The sequence below is a fragment of the Monodelphis domestica genome, chromosome 2 (assembly GCF_027887165.1).
Source record: "Monodelphis domestica isolate mMonDom1 chromosome 2, mMonDom1.pri, whole genome shotgun sequence".
Taxonomy (NCBI): Eukaryota; Metazoa; Chordata; class Mammalia; order Didelphimorphia; family Didelphidae; genus Monodelphis; species Monodelphis domestica.
The window spans coordinates 483,183,484-483,210,627 of record NC_077228.1 but is presented as its reverse complement, the minus strand read 5'-3'; the positions used below and the strand labels follow the sequence as shown (position 1 = coordinate 483,210,627).

General features: G+C 44.7%; 1 protein-coding gene across 3 annotated transcripts; it reads right to left on the bottom strand.

Annotated features, from left to right (window-relative positions):
* Positions 1-96: 96 nt before the first annotated feature.
* MOV10 (Mov10 RISC complex RNA helicase) lies at positions 97-26,012 on the bottom strand. 3 transcript variants are annotated; one of them, XM_056819216.1, is made up of 23 exons: positions 25,802-26,012; positions 24,870-25,073; positions 20,639-20,783; positions 20,399-20,502; positions 13,135-13,376; positions 12,630-12,888; positions 11,479-11,610; positions 9,510-9,678; positions 7,990-8,141; positions 5,925-6,101; positions 5,576-5,723; positions 4,992-5,150; positions 4,332-4,435; positions 4,100-4,197; positions 3,862-3,975; positions 3,133-3,235; positions 2,425-2,542; positions 1,542-1,733; positions 1,348-1,422; positions 1,068-1,193; positions 890-978; positions 491-609; positions 97-393 (listed from the first exon to the last, which is right to left on the bottom strand). In XM_056819216.1, exons 1-23 carry the CDS (start codon positions 25,834-25,836, stop codon positions 314-316), a joined length of 3,144 nt encoding a protein of 1,047 aa, XP_056675194.1. In that variant the 5' UTR covers positions 25,837-26,012; the 3' UTR covers positions 97-313. The 3 variants fall into 3 exon arrangements, with proteins under 3 accessions (XP_056675194.1, XP_007485215.3, XP_056675192.1); XM_007485153.3 differs by lacking the exon at positions 25,802-26,012 and adding an exon at positions 25,615-25,742; XM_056819214.1 differs by lacking the exon at positions 25,802-26,012 and adding an exon at positions 25,340-25,479.
* Positions 26,013-27,144: the final 1,132 nt, after the last annotated feature.

Sequence of the window (27,144 nt, the reverse complement as noted above, 5' to 3'; positions counted from 1 at the left end):
CTCTCTGGGCCCCCTTCTCTCAGGCCCGCCCCATCCTTCACCCCAGTCTGGCCCAGCAGGAAGCTGTTGGGGAGGTGGACTGTGGAGGCCCAGAGGTGGTGGCTTTAGAACAAATTTTATTGTTTCCAGAGTCCTCTTCCTTGTGCCCCTCGAAACCAAATGTCAGGAGCTCCTTGTGTCACCTCTAGCAGGGAGGAGAGGGCGGGCAATGGCAGCTTTGTAAACTTCCCCCTTCTCTCTCCCTCCTTTCCTGCCCAGGATGGCTCTTCCGTTCAGTGTTGGGGGTACAGGCTGGCCTAGGGGAAGGGGCTCCTTAAAGCTCATTTCTCCAGGGTGGCTCCACTTGCTCCTGAAGGCCACTGGCCAGGGGGGCCCGGTCATGAGGGTGAGGTTCTAGAAAGAGGAGGAAGCAATGGCAGGTGGGCAGGTTTGTCTTGGGAGCCTCGGGTGGGTGGGTGAGGAGGCAACATCGGGGCTGGGACTCCCTTACCTGAGGTAGGGGAGCCAAGGCTCAGGGTGCTCAGCTGTTGGATCAGGATCTGCTCTGGTTCCAGGTCGGGGAAGGGGCACCCAGTGTAGCCCCCGTGCTTTTTACAGAACCTCAGAAACCTGGGGGGCGGGAGAGGGAGGGGAAATGGCATCACTTGTCCTCCTAGGTTGAGGTGTATCAGGCCTTCCTGTCTGTGTATTCGCCTGCGCTTGGAGACCCAGACAGAGCTCCAGGCTCTCCGGTGTCCTCAGCCCACTCTCCTCCCAAGAGCCTGGAGCAGAAGGGTTTATCCTCTTCACCTTCCTATCCCCCACCATCCTAGGGAATTCTGAGAGGCCCCAGTGCGGAGAGACTAAAGGAGCGGGTTTCTCCCAAGGTTAGGCACTCAATGTCCCTCACGTGTTCCATTCAGGATCCTGGTAGAGAAGCAAAGGATTCCCCACGATAATAAGGAGAGCCTTGGCTCGGGTCACAGCCACATTGAATCTCTGTGACAAGGAAGGGAGAAGGAGGCTGTAGGAGGGGGGACTAGGGCCAGAACTCTCTCCCTTCTGCCCAGCTCCCCTCCCTGTCTGACCTTGGGGTTCCGGAGAAAGCCCAGATTAAAATCAGAGTCCATCTGGACAAAACTCTGGCTGCTCCGGACAGTGGACACAAGAAGAACACTCCGCTCTTGGCCCTGGAACTCTTCCACAGAGCCCACCTACAAGCAAAGGAAGGAGACGTTTGGGGGTGGGGGAGCCGCAGGAAAGAGATGAGGGGGTCAGCTGGGCCCAGACTGTTGGCGAGGTGCAGGGCGGAAATGGGAATGGAAGGGAACCCCGGGGCTTCCAGAAGGAGAATGGTTAGAAAGGGACCTTCAGATCTTTGATGTTGTCGAGGTTCTTGAGGTCTTTATCCAGCTTGGTTATACACTGGTAGATTTTCTCCACCTACAATGAGAACAGTAGATCTCTTGTGGCCTTTCCTTTTATTGGGCTCTTGGGAAGTCGAAAACCACCATGGCGGAACCACTCCCTGGGCTCCTTTGGATGGGTCCTCCCAATCTCACCTGTTTCCTGTACGGGGAGATGACTCCCACATTCTGGGGGCTCAGCCGGCCTTGGCCTTTTTTAGGGGGTGGGGTCAGAAGTTTCTTCAGGTAGAAAACCACCGTAGCTGCCTCCTCGGAGTTGAAGAAAGATGGGCTATTTCCTTCTCGGTCATCCTTGCCCATCACACCGTGAAAGATGATTGGGAAGCCCTGAGGTAATGAGTACATGGAAGAGTGGTCAACCCCAACTGGTCCTGCCTTCTGTCCCTGTCCCAGGGACTGTGAGCATGCCTCCAAGCTGTCTGATCTGAGCCAGAAAGGCCTCCCGGCTCCATCGTGCTCCAGGGCCCTACAATCTGATTCCCGAGTCCATGCTCCCCAACCGGCCGCCCCTTCCTGGTGAAGACTGGACAGTCCAAATAGGACAAAAAGTTTGAGAGCCTCCTAAAGCTGGGGTGGGGAGAAATTCCTGCCCTCCACTTTAGAAGTATTTTTTTTAAAAAAAGCCTTACCTTCCTTCTTAGAATCAATACTGCATATTGGTGGTAAGGGTTAGGCAATCCAAGTTAAGTGACTTGCCCAACATCATACAGCTAAGAAGGATGTGAGGCCAGATTGGAATCGAGGACCTGCTGTCTCTAAATCCTGGCTATCCACCGAGCCACCCAGCTGCCCCTAGAGGGGTCATAATGTCAGCAAGACCCAAGTTCAAGGCCTGCCAAAGATCACATAAATGACCCTGGAAGTGTCCAACCAGATAACTTATTCAGACTAAATTGGAAAGAAGGTGCAGATCTGAATTGGTAAAAGTCCCTCCCTCTCCCCCAAAACCCAGGATAATAAAGGCTCCTTCCTCACTCCCACCCACCCAAAGACAGCCGAGGTGCCCGGCCCCACCAACCTTGTGAGGGAGCTCCTCCCAGAGACAGTATCGGTCCCTGTCCAGTGGGTCCGCGTGGGCCAGGAGTTCCCCCTCATAGTACCGTTTGTTAGGGACGAATAAGATGTCCGGGTGAGACCTGGAGGGGGGAGTGACAGGACAGGAACCGGAGGTGTAGACCAGGACCCAGATCAGACTCGATGCACAGGTCTGGTCAGAGCACCCCGAATCTCCTAGAAAACGAGCTTCAGCACCCCGCCTTTGAAGCCTGGTACCGTCCTTTTATTCAAACCAGAATCTTCCGCTTTCACATCAATGAGACACGGGTTCCAAGGCAGAAAAGCGGTTAGGGCTAGGCCATGGGGGTCGAGCGACCTGCGCAGCTGGGAGCATCTGAGGCCAGCCCGGACCTTCCATCTCTAGGTGAGCAGCCGAGCTGCCCCTCCACCTCCCCACCTCATCCCGAGCGTGCTTTGGCCAGCACGTTCCCGGGCCTAGAACTTCACTGAGGCAGGCTCGGCTGCCATTCCCAGTTTCCACGACATCCCCTGAAAGCCAGCTCGCGCTCAGACGGTCAGGTGTCCATTTTTCTAGCCTATCCCAGGCGGGCTCACCCCGTGGTGGCGAGGACCGAACAAGCTCGGGGTGGGATTGGGGAAGTGTGAGGACGCCCGCATGGAAGGAGAGTTGGCAGAGGAAGGGCCGGGGGAGGAGCATCTCGCAGGGTACCTGTAATTGCGCAGTAACTTGGTGACCAGGAGGGGGTTGTAGCCCTCGGGGCCCTTCTGGTACAGAGGGTTGTGATTCAGCAGCCGTTCCAGCAGAGAAACACCTGCGTGGGGTCAGTTAGGAGCGCGGTTGGGCCGGTTGGGAGAAGGATCGAGTCACTCCTAGCTTGCCGGGGAGGGGAGAAGGGACGGGGGCGAATCTTTTTCCTTTTAAACCCACCTTTTACAATGAATACCAAGGCGGAGGAGCGGTAAGGGCTAGGCGACGGGGGCTAAGTGACTTGTTAGGCCAGACTGGAATCCAGGATCTACCTCTAGACCCAGCTCTCCATCCCCTGAGCCCCCTGAGAGATCCTAAAGCTCCCTCGGCCAGAGGAAGGTGTCCTGAGCCTCCAGACAGTGTTGAAGGATCAGGGAATGCTTAGCTTGGGGAAGAGAGCCTTGGAGGGGACCCGGCAACGGTCTGAGGAGCCGCCGTGTGGAAAAGGGTCTCGAGTGATTCTTGTGCTTCTCCCTCCCTCCCTCCCACAAGCACAGGCTTAAAGGTCAGAGGCGCCTGGCCCCGGATCCTAGAAGGGGATTCCCCCCGGGGGAAGCTGGTTCCTCAGACACCCCCGGAGTCTCTTCACTTAGATAGCCAGAGACAGCCCGAGGGCCGCGTGGACATCTACAGAATCGGCCATGGCCGAGCCAACGCGGACACGGGATGCCTCGAACCACCCGCACTTACCCAGCCCGTGTTTCTGGGCAAGGGAAGAACGGAGCACGGGACCCAACTGCTGCGGATCTCCGGCCAGGACGAGCTGTCCACCTGGATCGATGGAATCCCTGACGTCCAGTAACCCTGGAAAGGACAGGAGCGGGAGCTGACACCCGGGAGGTTTTCAGGAGGAAGGCTAAGCAGAGGGGAAGGCTGCCCAGCTGGGCATCCCAGGCTCCATCTCCCGCCCCCCAGCCCCTCACCTCACCTGCCACAGCCACAAGGCTCTCCGGCTCCTCAGCATGGCCGGCCTCATCGATGAACACGTGAGTGAAATGACCCAGAGGGAACTCGGCAGAGACCAGCCTGGGGGTATCAGGTGGTCAGGCTTCAGCCAAAGGCAGCACCCCCCAAAAAGCACCCACACAGACACAGACAGACAGACACACATAGAAACAGACACAGATACACACACTGACACTGATACAGACACGCCGCACCTGGCTGCGGTGATCAGGGTGGTGATGAGCACAGGGTACATCTGCAGCTTCTTCTTGGCAGGATAGACGTACATCCCCTTCTGCGGGTCCCAGTTACAGCAGGCCTGGGGAACGGAGGATCAGGTAGGACAAACTTAGGGTTCGCCTGTCTGTCCTCCCCGCCGCCATCCCTATTCCTATTTCCTCGCTCCTCTGAAATCCAGCCTCTGCCTTCTTTCTGTTTGGCCCTAAGACCGACTGCCTGCGTGACTTCCACAAGGAGACATTGAATCTTTCTGGGCCTCTTTGGCCTCTAGCCATAAAAGAAGGGAGTTCAACCAGTCAACCCCTATTCTTAGTTCTAAATCTCCTAAAACTTCTGTCCAGGGGGCAGCGGGGTGGCTCAGTGGATGGAGAGCCAGGCCCAGAGACGGGAGGTCCTGCATTCACATCTGGCCTCAGACACTTCCCAGCTGGGTGACCCTGGGCAAGTCACTAAATCTGGATTGCGCGGCCCTTCCTGCCCTTCTGCCTTGGAACCAAGACACGGGCCTGATTCGAAGACGGCAGATAAGGCCGATTTAAAGAAAAAGCCTTTTGTCCCTCTCACTCTCCTCCAGGGTTCTCGGAGATCTTTTCATGACACCCCACCATCCCACCACCACCCTTGTCCCCCGTCACCTTGATATCCTCAGGAACAAAGTGGATGTCCCTACTGGGTGCCAGGAGGCGGTAGATGGAACTGGGAAGATGGGTCCGGAGGTTCTTGCATAGCAGGTCAGCCGCCGAGTTGGACGGGGCACAGGCCAGGACATGGGCATTGGGCAGGAGCTTCACCACCTGGGGGTGCAGCCGTCTTAAAAACTTCCCTTCCGCAGCCCCCGCCCCATGGGAAAAAGAGGGAGAACACAAATCCAGTATTTTAGTTTTTCCAGGTTTGAGCCCCCAAAAGTACATTTGTCCTATGACCTTTGGGGGAAATTTGGGGAGCCTTCTTTGGGAGGGAAAACAGATCTGTTCTGAAGGGACAGGAATAGCAGTGACTTAGAGCTAACCCGTACCACTGGAATCCTGAGAATGGGCCCAGGACAGGGTCCCCGTGGCTTGCTGGTACCCTTCCCATTAGAACCCCTTCTATAGCTACTTCAAGGGTGCATACTTCAGGGCCCAGGTGGGGGCGCCAAAGTCTTGGGGAACACAGCAGGTGTTCAATGGAAAGTTTTCTTTAAAAGTCTCAGGAGAGACTGTTTCTGCTGGACCCAGACCTGCTTGATGGTCTCCACCAAAGTGACAGTCTTTCCAGTCCCTGGAGGCCCAAAGATGATGTAGGGACAAGGACGCGACGTGCCCAGAACGATGTGCCTCACAGCTTGCAGCTGCTCAGGGTTGGACTCCAGACTCCGGTCATACAACCTGGGGGAAAGACGAGACCAGAAGGGCAGGCGTGAGGGCTCAACCCCCCTCCTGGGAGGCCCAACGGAGGTGAAGCTAGCAAGCCCTGGGCCCGATCCTCCCTTTCCCTCCTCTTCCCATCGGCTTCTCCTAGTCCAGGCCCTCCCCATCTCCGTCTGCCCAGGATCCCGCCATCTGCTTCCCCATAACCAGTTTGCTCACGAAAGCTGCACACTGGGAGGCAGAAGAGGGACGGCTCGGGGGTAAGAAGGAAACAGCAGCGGCTCGAGCGCATTCTGCCTGGCCAGGCCCAGAGCCCGATGCTGGACCCGGAGGGGCTGCCGGTTGAAGGTGAAGGTCACCTTGAATTTCATCCCATTCACAAAACGGTTCAGGAGTCTGGAGAGGCATAGAAGGGACGGAGGACACGTGTAGGCATTAAAGTGTCGTGTGTGTGCCGTGTGTGCAACCCATCGTGTAGGCTCTAAACACGCTGTATTACATATAGTACATGTTCTATATGTGTGATATAAATATATATATTGTGTAAATGGAATATATTACAAATATATTATGTTACTGTTGTGTATATTTGTATATTACATATGTCGTCTATAATATATATGTTGTAAATATATAATGTGTATATGGCATGCTACATATAGTATATAAATATATAACATGTATGTAAAATGTGTGTATACAATACATTGTTTATATTATATTATATATCATGTATATATAGTAAACATGCTGTATATGTTGTAAATATATGGTATATATTACATAAATATATAACATGTATATAGAATGTTATAAAATGTGTATGTATAGTAAATATATAATATACACACTATATTATTCTATATCATGTATCTGTCATATATATGCGGTATATGTTGTAAATATAGTGCATACTTATGGTATATAGTATATAAACATATCATATAAATATATGTCATGTATAGAAAATATACCGTAAAAATGGATATGTCTTGAATGGTAATAAAGGGTTCACTTCACTGAGAGGGTTATAGAAACAGGAACAGGTGGAGGGAGCCCAAGCTAGTAAGAGTGAATCTACTGCCTCCCTCCCTTTCCCCTGTGTTACCACAGGCTTTCCCCAAAGGAAGTGGCTGAAGGGGATTTAGTGACAAGCTCCCTGTCAGCTACCTTTGTGGACTTTGTGGACCATTTCAGTGCCTTCCCCTCACAAAGGCTTTAGAGGCGAGCCCCAGGCAGGGCTCTCCCAGGGAAAGGCCTCGGGCACTCTTTGTGAGACCTGACACTAGTTTCTTTCCAATATTGTTGAGAGGCTAAAGAGTATCTGACTGATACAGGTGGTTTGTTATTGGGGTTCAGGGAAACTGGATGAGGGGAGAGGAATGGGTAGCCCTGTTAAAATGCTACACAGTCTGTAATCCAATGGACCTGTAATATTGCCCAACAGTCGTCTCTGTCCCTTCCCAGTTAAAATGACCCTTCTATTATCTAATTTAACTATTAAACTTAAGAGGTATGAAAGAATAAGTTCAAGGAAGCAGGGGAGGACAAGGGGAGCAATGCTCTCCTCAGAGAGTCCGCGGCCCCAGTTAGGGGACTGAGATGTCTTTTTTCCTTCAGGTTGAGGAGGCAGGAGATGTATATTGAAAGGAGATCAGCTGTGAGCTTTGGAGGATGATACAGGATCCTCTCAGGTAGCTTCGGTGATCCTCAGCCCCCCAAAACTGGTCCTGACAGCTTCAGGTCCCAGGTCAGAAGACCCCAACGGCTCCTCAGAACCGGTTTTCTTCACTGCCACTCCTCCTCTTTCCATCCTCATCTCAGTTCCAAATCTTCCCTGCCTCCCATCCTTACAATATGTTGTAAAGTGTGTATATACAGTAAATATGGTGTATATATAGTGCGTATATTGCATTATATATCACTGTATATATAGTATATATGCTGTAGGTTATAACCCTATTCTAGTTTATATTATGTCAGAAATATATCATAATTATATGGTGTATATATAGTACATGTGTTATATATATTATACATTGTGTAGTGTTTATATAGTATATATAGATTATATATGGTATAAATAGTATATATCATGTATATGGTGCATTTATTATGATTATAATGTATATATAGTGTTTAGATGCAGTATATATATTATAGCTTCAGCTTCCTCCTCGGCCCATCTTCCCTTCATCCACTTCCTAATCTCACTTAATCTCACATCTCCCAACCCCAGCTGCCATTCCCACCATTCAATTCCAGGCTCCCCTTCCCATCTTACCCTGGGGAAAAGCTCAGCTTGACCCGATCCAGCTCGACCCGATGTACAAAGCCCTTGTAGGTGATGGCATCCTGGCCCTGATCTGAGACTGGGATCGCAAATAGGTGGTCCCCTCGAAGCACAGAGGGACGGTTCTCAGCGACCCCAGGAACCTGGAGAGAAAAAAGGACCATGAGCACCCACTCAAAGAAGAAACACACACCAGATTACCATTACCTAGGTGGCTCAGTGGGTAGAGAACCAGGCCTGGAGACAGGGTTCTGAGTTCAAATCTGACTTCAGACACTTCCTAGCTATGTGATCCTTGGAAAGTCAATTAACCCCAACTGCCTAGCCCTTAGCATTTTTCCACCTTGGAACCAATATAGAATCAATTCTAAGACAGAAAGTAATCGTTTATTTTTTAAAAAAAATAAAGAAAATGGTGATGAGAGGATAAGCAATGCCCTCTGTATCCTAGAGCCTTAGGGGATGTGCCACTGTAAACTGACCCTCTTCTACTTCCTATCTCTGTCCATTTAAGTTTGGAGTATTATAGAAACCAAGACAAGATTAGTTTGAACCACACAGTTAAGGAGCCAGAATTTTATAACCACTTTCCTGCTTTAACCCTCCAAGAACTCTTCTTTTTATTTTTTTAAACCCTTTATTTTTTTAACCCTTTTTAAAAATCCTTTTTTTTTACCCCTTTCCCCCCTTTTTTAAACCCTTACCTTCCGTCTTGGAATCAATACTTTGTATTGGTTCCAAGGCAGAAGAGTGGTAAGGGCTAGGCAATGGGAGTTAAGTGACTTGCCCAGGGTCACACAGCTGGGAAGTGTCTGAGGTCAAATTTGAACCCAGGACCTCCTGTCTCTAGGCCTGGCTCTCAATCCACTGAGCTATCCAGCTGCCCCCTTTTAACCCTTAAAAAAAAAATTTTTTTTAACCCTTCCATCTTTGAATCGATATTAAGTATTGGTTTTTAAACCCTTCAACCCTTTTTAAAAAAACCCTTCCATGTTGGAATTAATACTAAGTATTATTCTAAGGCAGAAGAGTGGTAAGGGCTAGGCAATGGGGGTTGTTAAGTTACTTGCCCAGAATCACACAGCTAGGAAGTGTCTGAAACCAAATAAGAACCCAGGAACTCCTGGCTCTAAATCTATTGAGCCACCTAGCTGCTCCTGCAACCCTAAAAAGCCATCCAAACTATGTCTTAAGACCACTTCCATGCTGTGCTCCAGACTATCAAACAAATTTAATCCCCCTATGAAATTCTCCCTGATTCTATCTACTCTCAATCCCTACAACACTCCTTTACGCTGCACATCTTTAGTCACTGTTTCATAATTTATTTGCAATATATTATTCTGCACTTGTTTCTAGGTTAGTCTGCAAAGCATAATGTCTGTCTGTTTTCAGTGTGTTGTTGATTATAAGATCTAATCTATCAGATTCTCTAGAATCTTACAGTGCTGACTGACTGTCCTCAGGACAGGATCCAAGCCACTTTTCTTTTAATCTCCCATAATTCTGACCTTTAAGGTGAGGAGCGGGGGATTTCGGTCCTTTGGGTCCAAGATCATGGGGACAGACTCCAAGTCATAATGACGGATGTCTTGCTCCATCTGAAGCTCTTCTAGGTGTAAAAGCAGCCGAAACTTCTCCTCATAATTCCTCCAACTTAGTGGAGTCTTCAGCTGGCTTCTAGGATAGAAGGCAGGACGGATGGACCCTCTCCCCCACCCCATTATCATCTACTCTCTCCAAGTTTTTGTTACAAGAAGCAAGGGAGGGAGATAAAAAGAGTCACAGCATCACAGAAGTTGAGAGAGCTCAGATGCCATCTCATCCAAACCCCCTCTTTTTACAGATGAGGAAAAGGAGGTCCAAGAAGACCAAGGGACTTGATCAAGGTCACTTAGGTAAAAGCAAAGGAGTCCAGGTGTGGGAAACCATCAAGCTCATGCTGTCTGATATGGTCACACAAGTTCCAGAGTTGCAAAGAGACTTTCTGGAAAATTAAGACACCCACGGAACCTCCCACTGTATGACTTCTCTCTTTAATGGAATTTTTATGATTATTGTTCCCTCCCCAATACAGGAGAAATAATATGAGAGCAAAGACTTAAAGAGTTAACACATACATATCCCAGCTTAAAATCCCCTCAGATTATTGCCCTAAAAGATTACATTCAAAGAATTAAAACCCAAAGATCACTACCCATTACCCCCCTCCTTTCCCTCTTCACAGAGTTACATTCACTCCCATTACAAGCCAGGCAAGCCAAGAACATCAATCACCTTCAAGTCCAGGTCGACAGGACACACTGCTGGCTTGTTATGTTACAATAGCCAGAGCAACATCTCCAAGTACCCGAGTGAAACACAAGAAAAATGTGACTTGGAAATTGAGGAAAACCCCAAATCTGGTCTGTCATTAAATTGCCCTCTAACCTTGTACCTAGCTCCGAAATAGTTTTGTTATCCATCTCCTAAGTAATTGTGATTGATTGTGAAAGCTGACCAAAAGTTAACACTGTTCTCCTAGGTCAGGGAGAACTAACCTCTAGATCACCCTGTCCATGTCATTCATCTATAGCAACAATGTTTCATTGACTATCTCCTTAGGCTACACATCTGTTGTTAAGTACTATGGAAACATAATGTACAAAACTGATTGTGTGCCAAAGAAGTATGTAATCACCAGTCTACATAATAAACGAACCTCCATACTATGGCAGAACGCTATGTGACGCCTGTGCATGTGGATCTGAACACATAGTGCTTCTCATCTCCATTACTCAACTGGATCGTCACCTCTAGATGGAGCAAGCCTGGACCTGCAGAGAGACCACTGGACGGCTCCCTAAGTCCAGGGGTAGCAAGAAGGAATAGAGTTGGGGGCTGGGGGTAACATTAGTAGCAAAAGCCTGGGATGCTTTAAGATTTGCAAAACACTCTGGATACCATTTCATTGGATATCTCAGCAATGAGGTAAGAGAGTTAGCACAAGTATTACTATTCCAATTTTAGAGAAAAGGAAATGGAAGCTCAAAGGTTAGTAGCTCACAGAGCTGATGTCCATCCCAGGGGTTCTGACTGCAAGCAGCCACCTTTCCATCACAGGAGTCTTAGCCATACAGGAGTTCCTTCTTCCCCATGTCCAGACCTTGTGCTTTTCCTACTTGACTATAGGCATGGATCCTATCCATCAGTCTAGAAACTCCCTCCACTGATGTCGCAAGATAGCCATATCTTCCTTCTTGAACCATACCATTCTTTTTCATCCTCTTCCATAAATCCTCCCAACAAACTCAACCCTACACAGTTACCTTGGGCCTCATTGCTATTCCCAAATGGTTCCCAAAGAACCCATTCCACTAAGAGAAAAAAAAATGGAGGTGAAAAGGGACAGAAGAATGCACATGGCTTTGGGAGGGAAACTGAAGCAGAGCTGAACTGAAATAATAAATTAAGGAGGTGAGGAGGGGGTAAGGTACATACTGGATCTTAGCCGCATCACTATGAGGGCCGAAACTGGAGGATTTCAGGAGTTGTGGAAGCAGTTGCTTTAGTTTGGCTGGATAGTGGTACTTTGGAAGACTCAAAGTCATCTCCAGGTCATACCCCAGACCCCTATAAGAGATGGGGGGGAAAAGACATCAGAGCAAGACAACAAAGGGAGTTTGGACCCTTTCATTCACGCTTTCTCATTGAATCCTTCTGGCACAATATTAATAATTCACTTCTCTATAACAATTTAAGGGTCACAAAGCACTTCACTTAATTTGAATCCCCTCCAACACACGTGAGTTAGATTTAATTACTATCCATTTTATAGATGAGGAACCCAAGACTAAGAGAGGCCTCTAGCTAATAAACCTCCAACTTGGGTCTTCCTTTTCAAAGGCGCCCTGTCCACTGCACCACCTGGCTGCTAAGAGTAACTGTTGTCTGCACCAACCCAATAACACAGCTTGTAGCTGTGTTTTGTGTGTGTGTGTGTGTGTGTGTGTGTGTATAAACAACATAATGTTATAACATATCACCTTATATTATTATTAATATCTATATTTACAAAAGGTTACAATCAATAATTCTATATTATCTAAAAATCTAATACATTTATTGATAATTATTATATTACAGAATATTAGTATGATTACATATTATGTAATTATATATAATATATTCTAGAATACAAAACATAAAAATATAGAGATGATTTCTAAATACAAAATATATATTAATATAATCATACAATTGTAATATATAATAATTAGTCATTATCTCTTTCTTTAAAACTCTTTATCTTCTGCCTTAGAATCAACACTGTGTACTGGTTCTAAGGCAGAAGAGTGGAATAGGCTAGGTAATAGGGGTTAAGTGACTTGCCCAGGGTCACACAGCTAGGTGTCTGAATCCAGATTTGAACCCAGGACCTCCTATCTCTAGGGTTAGCTACCCTGCTGCCACCTTTCCCTACTTAAAAAAAAAAAGAGGAAATTTAAGACTGAGAGAGTTTAAACTCTTGTAATAGGTCATGGGAAAAAATAACTGGCAAATCCAGACATGATTCCCACGGTGTGTTCTCCTTGTCCTGGCAAGTGGGAAGTTGGCTGGAAAATCTTTGCCCTTGGAAAAGATGTTGCTACCTGTCTGGTCTCTCCCCGTCTTCTACCCGGCTGGTTAAAGCAGGATATGGTGTCAGTCGGCTGCGCTGGTAGGGAGCTGTGGGCTCCAGCAATTTGGCCAGGGGACTTCGAGCCAAGACAGCAAGGAATCGCGCAATGTGAAAGATGCCTGGCTCCTCCATCCTTGATCCCAAAGGTCCCTGCAGCTCCCACAGCACAGTTGCAGGAAAGTAGCCCACATAACTGGTCAGACAGTGGACATGGAGCTCATGAAAGTCACCTGAAGGGAAGACATTTTGAGCTTACAAGAATCCCTCCCCTAAACAGGGACCTTCCATCATCCGGGATCCACCCTCTGAGAGACCCTATTCAAACTGTAACCAGATCCCCCTTCTTGGAAAGCCACTCTCCCCAATACTCAGACGGCCCCTTCTCTGGTTCCTATCAAGGACTCTTCCCGGGGAATTGTTCCCCGGGACAGAGATCTCTTACCACCCAAGAACTCCTTTCACCGCGCCCCCCTCACCAGGGTTTAGAGTGATCGGCTCATCTTCTTCAGTTTCTGACTCGAAACGTAACTGGGGCACCCGGCAGAGCGGAAGGATACGGAGCAGGGTGACGGGATAACTTCCCCCATTCTGAAGCCTCAGGGTCACTATCACCTTCTGTTCCAAATCCAGGCGGATAACAAGCTGGCCATCATCTCGGGTCTTATAGCCTCCCTCAGCCTCCACATCCACACCGTATTTCCCACGTACATATTCACCCCTGGAGGAGGAAGAGTCTGAGGGTGGTCTGGGGTTTGGGAAGGGGAGAGCTAAGGGTGGCAGAGCCAGCTCCCTGGGAGAATAAAAGAGGGCACCGGTGCCCATTGTGGAAATTAACTGGGGGAAAAAAAATCAAGATTAAATGAGTATTCATCTGTGAAAGGACTAAACTTGTTCTATCTCGTGGATAACATCCATTTTGTAACTTAAAAGTTCTATATTCCTATAATATAGTTTGGGAGAAACTAGATAGTTCAACTACAACATATTCTGGGACAATTTGTGGTTAGTGTTTTTATTGCCTTGATTTGGCATTCAGAAAAAAAGAATGCCTTTGTTGCTCAAGATTCTAACACCTAAGTTGTTCCTCATTCTGGATTATACATTTTGATGACTGCCATGCAGGGTCTGAGATCTGATTTGTTATGCAATTACCAGCCTTGCTAATGAATCAATAGGCTTGGACTTCCCTTCTTCAGTCTCTTATCCATTTGATTCGTGACTGTATAGTGAGCCAGCTAGGAGATGAAGAGGGATTCTGATCCAGAGACAGCCTTTCAGAAGAACTCCCTAGGGCACACCTCCAGAGACTTCTGTGCAAAGGACTCTCCTCAACCCTGATCTCAATTTTCTGAGCTAAAGTAAGTCTCTCCATTAGAAGGGGAGTCCCTTTAAGGAAATAAAGCCAAGGGAAGGAGCTTTATTTTTATTTTGGTATCTTGTGCTGAAAAAAATCTTATTTAATTAATTTAGAATATTTTTCCATGGTTACATGATTCATATTCTCGAGGGAAGGAGCTTTAGGAAATAATGGGATTTAGTAGATGAATAGCATAGCAAAGGGGAATCCTAGAAAAATGACTAAGGGAAGCTTCTGGTTCAACTGGGGAAAGCACCAAAATAACAACAAAAACTATTAAATTTTGTGAAATTTGGTCTATAACTGCAAAAGATTCTGACAGACATCCCCTTATAGAAGTTCTTATTGGCTTGGGAACAGAGGAAACTTCCTATTCAGAAGATGATTAAAAATAAGAGTTCTTAAACTGGGTAAAGATTAGTCTAAAATATATGTATTTTTAAATCCAGATGGGTTGTTGATCTGGCTCAAAGAAGACACTTTCAATTACTGCAAATTAAAGCTCTGAGACAGCTTTTAGAAAACTATACACTGACTTCTGCTGGTGGGGAGGGTTTCCTTCAAGTCTCCCAATGATTTTTTGATTAAGGTTTCAGTGGGAGATGAGGGAAAGGAACTTTGAGGGCAAGTATATCTATGTGTCTCATTGTATTATCTGTGTTTTGTATAAATCAAACTAATTTCTTCTTGCAATCTGAGCAGCCAAAGGAAAAAGAGAGTCAAAGAAAAGAAAAAAAACTAGGAATTTTCATTCTTCAGAAAGATAGCATTTCTCTCTATGCTTCTTTCTCTGCATTTCTAACTCTGCCCAAGTTAGGGAGGCAGACAAGACACTATAAGACGTTTTTTGTTCCCAATGTTCAAGAATTTTTGTTATTGTAATATAGATAATAAATTTATAATTAAAACATCAATTAATAAAATTTTGAAAGTTACACAGAAATTTTGAACTCTCATCACTCTTTCCCTGGAGTGATAGATTTATTGTAAGGAAGGAAGATGATTTCACTAATAAGAGAAAGTAGTTCCCAATTAATTTCCTGGACACTTAAGACCTGCCTATTATTAACTCTTCTTGACAATGAAGAGTTTTAACAAAGTAGAGAATAGAGAAAAATAGGTAGAAAGTTGAAGAAAGGTAAAATACCTTTGCATTCATCATGTGAGTAGAGGTTAATAGGAAGGAAGAATTTTGAATTTGGAAAAGGGATTTGAGAAGGTTTGATTCCACTTAGAAAAAAATTTGAGAAACTTTCAGAGGAATACTGAATGTTTCTTTCACTATCTCCTTTCCCAGTCAATTTTAGATTACAAAAAAAATTCATAGGACTTGACAAATGCAAATTAACTGACTGATAAAAAAAAAAAGATATGATTTTCTTCAATCTAGTATAGTAATGCTAAAGGCCTTGGCAAAATTTTATTTTTATTTTTTTTTTTTAAATAAACCCATACCTTCCATCTTGGAGTCAATACTGTGTATTGGCTCCAAGGCAGAAGAGTGGTAAGGGCTAGGCAATGGGGGTCAAGTGACTTGCCCAGGGTCACACAGCTGGGAAGTGTCTGAGGCCACATTTGAACCTAGGACCTCCTGTCTCTAGGCCTGGCTCTCAATACACTAAGCTACCCAATCTTGGTAAAAATGTAAGCATTCTTTTTCCTTTTTCTTTTTTTAATAAATAGTTCTCCCTGCCTAGCAGTGCCCTATCATCTTTGATCTATCTTGGGTTATAGCTGAAAAGCTTTGGAATAAGGTGAGATGTACCCTTTTTACAACCTTCTCTTAAGGATTTGGTTCTTCAGATAATTTAAAAGAAAAAGTCATGAGGGGAATAATAATAGCACCTATTTCCCAGGTTATCATAAGGATCATGATTATAAAGTACTGATTATAGTGCCTGGAACCTAGAAAACACTACATAAATGTCAGTAAATGTAAGTATTATGTTTCTAAATGTTTTTGTTGTGAAATTTAAGAAACCATTGTTTCAGAAATGCTTTTATCTTGATGGTACTAGATTTTGATTTGAGCTATAAAAAGAATGTGATAAAATGTTTGAAAACTGTTAAACCTCAGTCTCTCACCTCCTTATTCATAGTTGTTAACTTTAAAACAAGTATACCCAAGTAGTATTTAATAGGGGATGTCATATTTGAAGTAGATAATAGCTTCTTTTTGGGGAGACAAAAGTTACAAAGTCCTTTTAAATTAGCATTATCTTTGAGGAACTTCATCCTTGGGCTGGGTCAAAACATCTGATCAGCCCTACTAACCATATGTGCAATTCTAAAGTATTGAAGTTTGAGGAAATAGGATCTCTCTTAGCTAAAAATTTACAAATTTGTTTATAGCTCAGAATGAGTTTCACATGGGATTATTTGACCATCTCTTATGAGAATTATGAAATTGTATCTAATACTTTAAGACTTAACTATTCACCTGAAGTGTGAACTAGTATTCACCATATATGTTAAATTCTAGAATGTAGCAATTCTTAATTTGTAAATGAGGGAAAAATTAAATATCCTTATATTTGTTCATTCTTAATTCTTACTAAAACACAAGAAAAATAATAACCTAGCCATAAGCTAAGATTAGTAAAATTTCACTAAAGTAAAATCCTAAATATTTATTATAAATTGCATAACATATATAATAAGTATAAATATAACTATTAAACAATAAATGATAATTTAAACATTTAAGGTAAAATCTAAAAAATATTATTATGTTCCAAGATTTTTTATCATGATTTTCAGGTAGTTCAATAATTCTTAAATCGCCTCTCCTTGACCTATTTTTCAGGTCAGTTTTTTTTTTCAATAAAGAACTCCATGATTTTTCTGTTGTTTTTTTTCCACTCTTTTGATTTTGTTTCTGTTTCCTGATTTCTCATGAAATCATTCATTTCTAACTGCTCAATTCTAATTTTTAAGGCCTGATTTTTCCTGTCAGCTTTTAGGTCTCCTTATAAATCTCCTCCAGAATCTGTATCCAAATTCATATTTTTTCTTTTGGATTTTGCATGGGTTTGCTTTGCTTTCACTGTCCCCTCCTATGTCTATACCTTGCTCTTTGTTTCTGTAGACAAACCCTTTAGAGTTTGGTGGGGTTTTTTTGTTTGCTCATTTTTCCTACCTTTTTATAGATAGGCTGTTTTCTGGGAGGTTATGGTACCCTCTTAAACTTCAGTCCTTCTTTAATGATACTCTTAACTTATTTTCTAAATTTCTGTCAGTTTTAGTTATTTGGAGATGGTATGATGTCCTGAAGACTGGGAGCTGTGAGAGTCTCCTCCAACTGCAAATTCTATTAATCCTAGAGAAGCTGACAGCTTAAAGCTTTGCCTCCAGCTTTGGCTAAGATTTTGATCTCACTCAGACCTGGATCAGGTATGGGTCTGCTCAAATTCCAGGCTCAGGGGCAACTTTTTAGCCTCAGGGTTCTTAATTCAATCAGGCACACAGTTGATTGTCCTGTCCAGAGCCACAGCCAAAAAAAGATTTGGATCCCCTCACTAGAGTCAATCAACTAACCCAAACTGGGATCTATGTCCTCAGGTACATGCCAAAGTGGTACTCCTGGCTTCACTCTGGGCCCACATAGATCCATCCACTTCAGCACAGACTGCTCTTATTTAAGGTAAAAAATAAAAAAAATTAAGGCAAAAAAAAACCCTGTATTTTGATGTTGTTCTAAGCTTTGATTTCAGGTATGATTTGCAGAGACAGGTAGGTGGCTAAGTAGATAAGAGTACATGGTACTGTAGAAAGGATGACCTGAGTTCAAATCCAGCTTCAGACACTTACTAGCTGTGTGATCCTGAGCAAGCCACTCAACCTGTTTGCCTAAAAAGGATCATTGTCTTGATCCCTCAAGCAGAGGGGCTTGAATAGTACAATGAAACTGAGATATGCCATGTTAGGTTACCCAAAAAAGAAAGGAAAGTCATAATGAAGACTTCTGACGAAAAAGAAAAAAACAAAAACAAAAATGGGAGATCCACTGGACAAGAAAATGGTAAACCCCTCCAGTATCTTTTCTAAGAAAACACCACTGGGAAAAAAAAAAGGTCTATAGGGTCACAAAGAGGTGGAAACAACTGAACAGCAACAATGGTTGTCCATCATTCAAGGGAAATGACCAAAGAGTGCAGTACCTGCTATAGGTGGATATCTGCTGTCTAGGTAAGATTAGATCCTTAAATGGATGAAAAAAATCATACTGTTTACATTTGAGTAAATGAGTTCTTGGACTTGCCATAAACTTGCTAATAGATATATATTGAGGTTAAGATTAGATTCTTTAAATGTCTTATTCTTCAAAATGATATGGTGATAATATCCTCAAAAAGGCATTAAAATGTTGAATATATATCTATAAATGCATGGGATTGGCTTTCAGATGTTTCTAATGGTACAGACAGGTCTTGAGTATGTTGTAAAAAGTTCTCAAAATTGAACTAAGGATGTTACAGATAAAATTGTGCTGGTAATTGCAAAGAAAGTAAAATTATTTTCCTATTTTGATGTCTCTGTCTGATAATTTAAAGAGACAGAAGGGCTCATTTTCCAAGTCAAGTCGTCATTGATTCAGAACTGAATTATATTGAGTCTTACTACCTAAAAGTGTCTGCAAGTACCTTGGAACCAAGGAAGCAGATCTATTAGGAGGTACCCGTTTCGAGGCTGCCCTGAGATGGAGACCTATTCCAGAAAGTTGAAGGGAAAATGTTTCCAAGAACCAGATCATTACATGCAGGGTATCTGGCACTCAAGATGAAATGTGCTGATTAAATGGATATTGGGAGTGGCTTAACAGGTTACAAGGAGACTTGATGCTATCCTTATTAGAATACTTCATTCTGGTATTTATACTTGCTGAGTGTTCTGGGTTTCCTTGTTAATTCAGGTCAGGTTGAGTGTATGAAAAAAAAAAAGAACTTAAGTCCTTTACAGGTAAATTATGTGCTAAAACTCATTTAAAGTGGTTTGATGAACTTCTCCTTGCTTTATTTTATCTTCAGAGCAGGCCAAGGAGGGAAATAACATCAAATGCCATTTGCTCACCCTTCCATAGAAACAAAATCCCCATAAATCCCCAGATGGTCATACAAAATCACATGATTTTAGAGCTTATAATTGCTTCACAGAGAAGGGTCTGCAACTAGGATCAACCAATCTGGTTGTTCCTATATTAATGGATCAGGAGAGATCATAACAAATCTTTACAAAATCCAATAGATTATATCAGAAACTCAATTGTCTAAAAAAGATGTAGATACTCCATGATAGAACCCTCTTCCTAGTTTTACAACCATAATCAAATGGGCTCTCATTGTCTTAAGACCTCATCAATTTTTATGGTGGAGGGAATTCGTGTTATATGTTGTATTCTTTTTTATTACAGCTTGTTCAAAATTAATTCCTAATAATCTGATGATGGCAGAAAATATTTATCTCAATGTATAATGAATCTTATATAACTGGCACTGGATAAGTAATCCATGGGGAATAGATTTCCAGGGATCAAAGGAGGGAATTGAAAGAACCAAACAGACTCTATCTTGTGAATAACATCCATTTTGTGACTTAAAACTTCTATATTCCTGAAAATTGTATAATTTCTAGGAAATCCCATATAACCATAAAATGTTCTGGGACAACTTGTGGTTATCTGACATAACTTGTGTTTAGTACCCTTTGTTATTGTCTTGCTTTGGCCATTAAGGAAAAAAAAAAGGAGTGTTCCTCATTATTAACTCTAAGAAAGTTTTGATAACTGCCATTCAGGGTCCTCTTGCCTACTGAGGGGCCTTAGATCCTATTTGTTATGTAACTGCTAGCCTTGCTAATAGATCAATATAATTGGATTCACTTCCTTAGACTATTATTAATTTTAATTGGGACATTTGTCAGCTTCAAAGGTTTCATGTCCTTCATGAGCTTACCTAGAGACTCTTGTCCAAGCATTGCTATCAAATTCCCCACATGGTTGTTCCTGCTCTCTTTAAGGGAACAGAGGCCACACTCCTTTGGGGTTCACCTCTCTGCCACTTCAGGTGGTAAAGCTGGCAGGAGGTCATGCCTTTGATTATTCCCAACCCTTTTTTTCCTTGCTCAGAAACTGATTCAAAGCCAAACAACTCTCCTCTTATCTACCCTCACATCATTTTAAGTAGGGGAGGGAAGGAGAAGATTAAAGAAGAAATTTCATCACCAAACAACACCTTATTTCTTCCATTATGGAAGCCGTCAAAGCCAAGAAACCAAGAAAAAGAAAGCAGGGCAAATTCTAACTATGGAGCATTCCCATTCAGCAGTTCTCCATCCTTATTATCCATCCTCATCTCTAGATCCATCCTGCCCCAACTCCTACGTACCTATTTTGGAAGATCTTTGTCAGTTGAGACTTTGTCTTCTTGGATCCTGGAGGTTTGATCTCCCTAAAACCCATCAACCTGACTTCCTGCTTCACTTTCTTCTTCTGTGGGCAAGGAAAAGAAAAATCAGTCAAGGGCTTGAAGTCCCAACCCCTTTTCTTCTTAAATTATTCTGGGGATATAAGGAAGCAACAACATATGAAGAGGGTGAAGTCAGATTGGAGGATTTCATTCTCTCACCTTGTGATTCACTTTGCAAAACTTGACCTTATCCTTGGTGACCTTAGCTTGACCATAGAAGCGCATTCCATAAAGCATGGAGGAAAAAGTAGGCACAGGATCCTCAAGGTCCTCAGGCTCTCCATGGCCACCAGAGGATCTAAGACTAGGAAATGGGGATGGGTGAGAACAGGGTCCAAGGTAGCAAAGACCATCTAGGCGTCCAATAGCCTGCCAAGTCCTATCCATTTTTTTTTAAATTATCATTATTTAACTCTTACCTTCCATTTTATTTTTTTTGAAAATTTTATTTAATTAATTTAAAATATTTTCCCATGATTATAAGATTCCTGATTTATCCCTCCCCTCCTCCCAACCCCTTCCTGTAGTTAAGGTGCAATTCCACTGGATTTTAACCTTCCATTTTAGAATCAATGATGTGCATTGGTTCCAAGGCAGAAGAGCAGCATGGCTAGGCAATGGGGGTTAAGTGACTCAATCAGGGTCATATAGCTAGAGATTCCCCGATTCCCCGTTAGAACCCAGGACCTCCTGGCTCTCAATCCACCGAGCTTCCCAGCTGCCCCCCCCATCCATTCTATCTTTATAACATCTCTTATTCACTCCCTTCTCAACTCCCACCCTCGCACAGACCCTCATCATCTCATTCACACCCCTGATTTATTGCAATAAACTTCTGCTTGGCCTACACGATACAAGTCTCTTCCCATTCAAATCCATTCTGCAGCTAACAAAGTGATATTCCCTCCCTCCCCTCTTTGATGAACTCCAGTGATTCCCTATTACCTCCAGAATCATATATAAAATCCTCTTTGGCATTCCAAGCCCTTCATAACATGGCCCCTTCCTACACTGCTTATTCCCCTCCATGTACTCTTTTATCCCGGGGCTCCAGCTTTCTTGTTCTTTGAACAGGACACCAGATCTCCTGATTCTGTAAATTTTCACAGGCTGTCCTCTATGCCTGGAATTCCTTGCCTCTTGGCTTCCTTCAATCCCAGCTAAAATCCTACTCTTTGATGTCTTTCCTGGTCTTCCCCCAAACCTTTATTTTTTTTTAAACTCTTCCTTTCTGTCTTAGAAGCTAATGGGGGCAGCTGGGTGGGTCATTGGATTGAAAGAGCCAGGCCCAGAGATGGGGAAGAACTGGGTTCAAATCGGGCTTCAGACACTTCCTAGCTGTGTGACCTCAGGCAAGTCATTTAACCCCAATTGCCTAGCCCTTACCACTCTTCTGCCTTGGAATTAATACACAATATTGATTCTAAGATGGAGGGTGGTAAAGGTTTAAAAAATCATCAATTCTAAGTATTAGTTCTAAGGCAGAATCGAGGTAAGGGTTGGGCAACAGGGATTACTTAACCTCACTTCCTCAGTCTCAAAGCTAGAAACCCAAGTTGGAACCCAGAACCTCCTGCCCCGAGGCCTGGCTCTATCCACTGAGCCACCTAAACTGCCCTTCTTGGGCTTATCCATTGACCCTAAGGTTACCTCATTAGTCTCCAGACTATTCCGCCAATGATTAGGCTATTATACCACCAAAAACCACTTCTTCAAATAAAATTATTTTCTTCTGTACTGAACAGAGTTTGAGTCTCCCATTCTTGGGGAAAGACCTTGCTCTAAACTTGGGGGCATTTCTCCCACATCACCAGTGTTTTCTTTTTGAGATAATAACCAATTTATATTGTATGTATACACAGATATACACATATAAACACACATATGTATGTACACTGTTTATAGACAGTTCTTTACATGATGCCCCCCCTTTTTTAAACCCGTCCCTTCTGCCTCGGAACCAATATTATGTATTAATTAATTAAATTCACTATGTATTGGTTCTGAGGCAGAAGGGATGGGTTTAAAAAAAAAACCAATACTATGTATTAATTATTTAATTTTAAAATTTAAATCTTAAATTCACTCTGTATTGTTCCAAGGCAGAACGGTGGTAAGGGCTAGAAAATGGGGTTAAGTGATTAGTCCAGGACCACCCAGCTAGGAAGTGTCTGAGGCCACATTTGAACCCAGGACTTCCCATCTACTGGACCTGGCTCTCCATTTGATGAGCTACCCAGCTTCTCCCTCCCCCACTGAATCTTAAACTCAAGAGAAGTAACTATTCTCAGTACTTAGTCCCATGCCTGACAAGTAGCAAGTGTTGAATTAATTTTTAAAAAATTAATTAATAAATATTAGGAAGGTACTTGGAGGGAAAGTACAGATTTCTCACTGCAAAGACTTCTTCTCCCCACTAGGAATGGGAATAGAGGAGAGGGAGTTAATTCGCTCTAAGGGAGATGAAATATTGCTAAGCCCCCAAAATTCTAATAACCCTAAGTAAAACCACTACTACCCCCCTACTGGTGGGGAAGGAGGCTTCAGGCTAGAGTCAAGAGAAGTAATGAATTAGAATGTAAATATGAGGGTTTTAAGTATTTAAGGAGCAACAGGAAGGTGTTAGTTTGTACTATGCAAATAAATATAACGAATTTCTGGTCTGAAATCAATAGCGGTTAAAAAAAAGAACAAGGAGGCAGAAGATGGATAAAGGTAAAAGGATGAGAAGGTGGTGGATTGTTGGCGGTTTGTTGTTTTTGTTTTTTTGGGGGGGAGGGAGTAAAGGGAAACCGATCTGATTTAAAAATTAAAAAAAATATATTTAAAAAATAAACAGCAGAGAAAGCTCCAGTCTAAACTGGGAGGGGTGCTAGTGAATTAGCCTAGGGGAAGGGAATGTGAGTGGAGTTCTAAGTACGACAGAATTCCTAAAGGGGGTGGCCCGGAGCCAAGTATGCATATACGATGGAAGCCCAAAGGGGTAGAGGATCCGGAACCAGCAATGAAATGACAGTGACTGGTTCTGAGAACTCCAAAACACCAGAACCCAAAACCCTGAGCCAGGCCTAGATGCACAAAAGGAAGCAACTACAGCAGAGTCCCAAGAAGGTGCTTTTAGATTAATTCTCTGACCTTTTTGTTAGAAAATAGGCTGAGGTCCTAAATTCTAATCCCAGTTTAGTGTGACCTTTGGCAAGTCACTTTTCTCTCAAATCAAAGCTCCCTCATCCATAAAATGAGAGGGTTGGACTAAATCTCTAAACCCTTTAAGAAGTTGGCAATGTGAAATCATTTTTTTTCTTAAACCTTTACCTTCCATTTTAGGCTCAATACTGTGTATTGGTAAGGGCTAGGCAATGGGGGTTAAGAGACTTGCCCAGGGTCACTCAGCTAGGAAGTGTTTGAGGCTAAATTTGAACCTAGGACTTCCCATCTCTTGGCCTGGCTATCAATCCTCTGAGCGGCCTACCTGACCCTCTAAAATCATACTTTTGATTTACCTCATCCGAATATAATAAACACCTTGTGCTGTCCCCTCCCCCTTAAAAAAGGGTTTTTAGAAATTGTAGTATTCATTGGTACACTTAAATTCAGTGGGTGTGTAGGACTGCACAGATGTTCCATAGAATTAGGCATCAGTCCACCCACTCCAAAAGAGCCCAATAACTGAAAATTTTCTGCATCTTTGGTGTTGAGGTCCCCAGGGAAAGAACCTCTCCAGTCAGCTCGGTTTTTCTTTCTTTCTTTCTTTTTCTTGGTAACACTTTTATTTTTCTAGATTCCAGGGTTTATGCATGCAAAAATTGGTTTTCTTTTTTTTTTAATAATCAAATCCACAAACATTTATTCAGCGCCTAATCTGTGCTATGCTGGGAAGTGGGCAAAGGACGGACTCTCGGAGATAGTTTCATCTCTCGGGGCCGGGAGGATGGGCACCCCTGGGGCTCCCCCGTCTTTAATCTCTCCCCTCCCCGCGAAATAAATACCCTGCCCAACGGTTCCCCCAAGACTCCGGCAATACACGAGAGTCTAGGAACGGGCCACCGCCTTCTTGCCCAAGACAGGTGGGGGTTGAGGGGTCCGAAATCTCGCCCTGGGTGGAAGGGGCAGCGGGGTCGCCGAAGCGCCGAAGCGGGCATAGCGCGGGGGAGCGGAGGACCAGGGAGAAGGGTTTGCGCCCTCGGGGGGAGACGGCCTGGCTGTGGCGGGCTTGAGCATTGCAATATCATAATATTGCCAAGCTGTATCCGGGGGAGCTTGATGGGAAGGATGTTGTGGCGCCTGGAGCCAGGGTGCGGCTGGGGTCGTCGGGGCTGAGGTCTCGGCTGGAGTGGGGCGCGAGAGAGGGGCAGACAGAAGGGGGACTTGGGCTGAGCCCCGATGGTACCTGTTCTTGAAGTCTTCGTTGTACAGGTCTCGCAGCAGCTCGCGGTTGGTTTCTTGGTCCTGTCCCCGGGCAGCCAGGAAACTCCGGAATCTCTGGCCGGTCTCTCGGAGCTTGGCGCGGCTGAACTTTTTGGTCATCTTGGCGGCGGCGGCGGCAGCGGCCGCGGCTGCAGGGACTGAGCTGTACGTCCGGAAGGGGCCCGGACTGGAGGGCGGAAAGAAATGAAACTGAAAGTCCCCGGCGCAAGAGGAAGTACCTAGCCTCTAGAGAGGACTCGAACTAGGGCTGCGGGGTCCCCTAATTCCGTCCAGCAGCCCTTCCTTCCGACCTCTGACCCCTGGAGCGTCCTAGTCCATCCTTGGCTACCTCCCCAGCGCTGGCTCGTCCGGTCCCGGCGTCTTCTCCCTTCCCCCTCTCCCATTAACTCTTTGCTGAGGAGCCTGACCCCTCCCTCAGGGCCCTCCTCTCACCCTGAGCTCCCTCCCCTGGCATGCTGCCCCAATCCCGGACACCGTTCTGCTGGGGGGGGCGGGGGGGGGGCTGGGAAAGGCCGGAAGAGGTGGGCGTCTTTGCGCCTCATTCTCGACTTACCCCAACCCTCCCTCCTCATCCCTGGGCCTTTGTACTTATATGACAAGTGGGGAGCAAAGGTCAGGACAGAGACCTGAATCGGCTGGGTCTGCCCCGTCCCGTCTAGCCCATTCCGCTAACTCATTGAGACCCTGACTAGTTTCTGGAGACTAACCTTCCCCAAACATGCCCGAACCCCTTGCCGCTCTTGAGCTCGGCAGAAACCCAGGGGGATGGGGTGGGGACAGGGCGTGGGGGGGGGGGGGGGTTACTGTTTCTTTGAGGCATAAAGAATATAAACATAAACGAGGGACACTGGGAAAAGGTAACGCCTAGAAATTTTTCCTGGCAGTCACATCGACCTTATTATTTGCGTCCTAAATCCCGGCTTCCCCATCCCCTGTTCAGGCACTTAGCTGCGCTCCGTCTCGTTTTTATGGTCCCACTCCTACTACCGTAAGCTTCTTGAGGACAGCGTTTGGAGCACGTTTATTGGGCATTCAATGGTTAACCTCAGTATCAGTGCCAGGATGAGAACAAGAACAGGATGCAAAGTACCAGGCTGAATCCTTCAGAATGAGATAAAATTAAGACCAGCAAGAAACTAACTGGCACTGCGTGTGTGCGGGGGTGGAGAGTAGGAGAGAGACAGAGCCAGGATGAGCCAGCCCGGAGCGATTGGGGGTGGGGGACCCTCGGGGAAAAAGGAATTGCTCCGGTCAAGCCATCCTTTGTCCACCGGTCTGGTTTGGAGGAAGATGGAGGTTTTTTTTGCCCTGAGGCCTGTACCTTCGGCACCCAAAGTGACCCACAGCTCGGAGTTTAAATGGACTTTGGGATGGAAAGCCTGGAGAAGACGGGGGGAGGGGGGCGCGGGGGGGGGGGGGTTGACTTCATTTAACACAATATTGAGGCAACCTTAAATCCAAATGAAAAAATATTAGGGAATTTACCGACATTTTTCTTGTTTTGTTGCTTGCCAGGTTGGGGGTGTAGGAGATGAGGTCTTCAGTACCCCCCAATTTGGTATTAGGGAGGAACCGGGAACTAAGAGATGGGGGAACCCTCTGCTTCTAAAAGCTTTGCAATAACTGGCCAAGCACAAAACTTTGTTTCCTTTTCCTCATCTGTAAAATGCTGCGGAAAGAGAGAAGAGTAAAAGAATCTGTCTAATCTAAAAATGATCTCAAAGCCCCTTTCATATTTCTTTGAGGAACCTGAGGTCCAGAGAAGCTAAATTACCTTAGCCAAGCTCACCCTCTTAAGTGGCAGGGCTACAATTTGAATTCTGCAGGTCTTGGGACTTGGGGTTCTTTTTTTCATCATACCCCAAAGCTTCTCTAAAACCCAGTTCCCCACTCCCACCACCTTACCCTACCTATGCAATCATTAAAATTGTTTTTTTTTTTAATGTATTTTGAAACACTTTCATTTTCCTGCCCTATCTGGAAACCATCCCTTAAAAACAACCACCACCACAATGAGAATGGGGAAATCCATGCAGCAGAACTAACACCCAACAAACAATTCAAATATTATAAGCAGTGTTCCACACCCATAATCCCTATTTCTTCAAAAAAGGGAAGGAGATATTGTACTTCCTCACACCTTGTCTTTGGGGCCAAATTTGGTATTCCCTGTCCAGTCTGATTTTGTACCATGTCTTACCATAGATGTCTCCTTTCCATCAGTATGTTCTCCACAC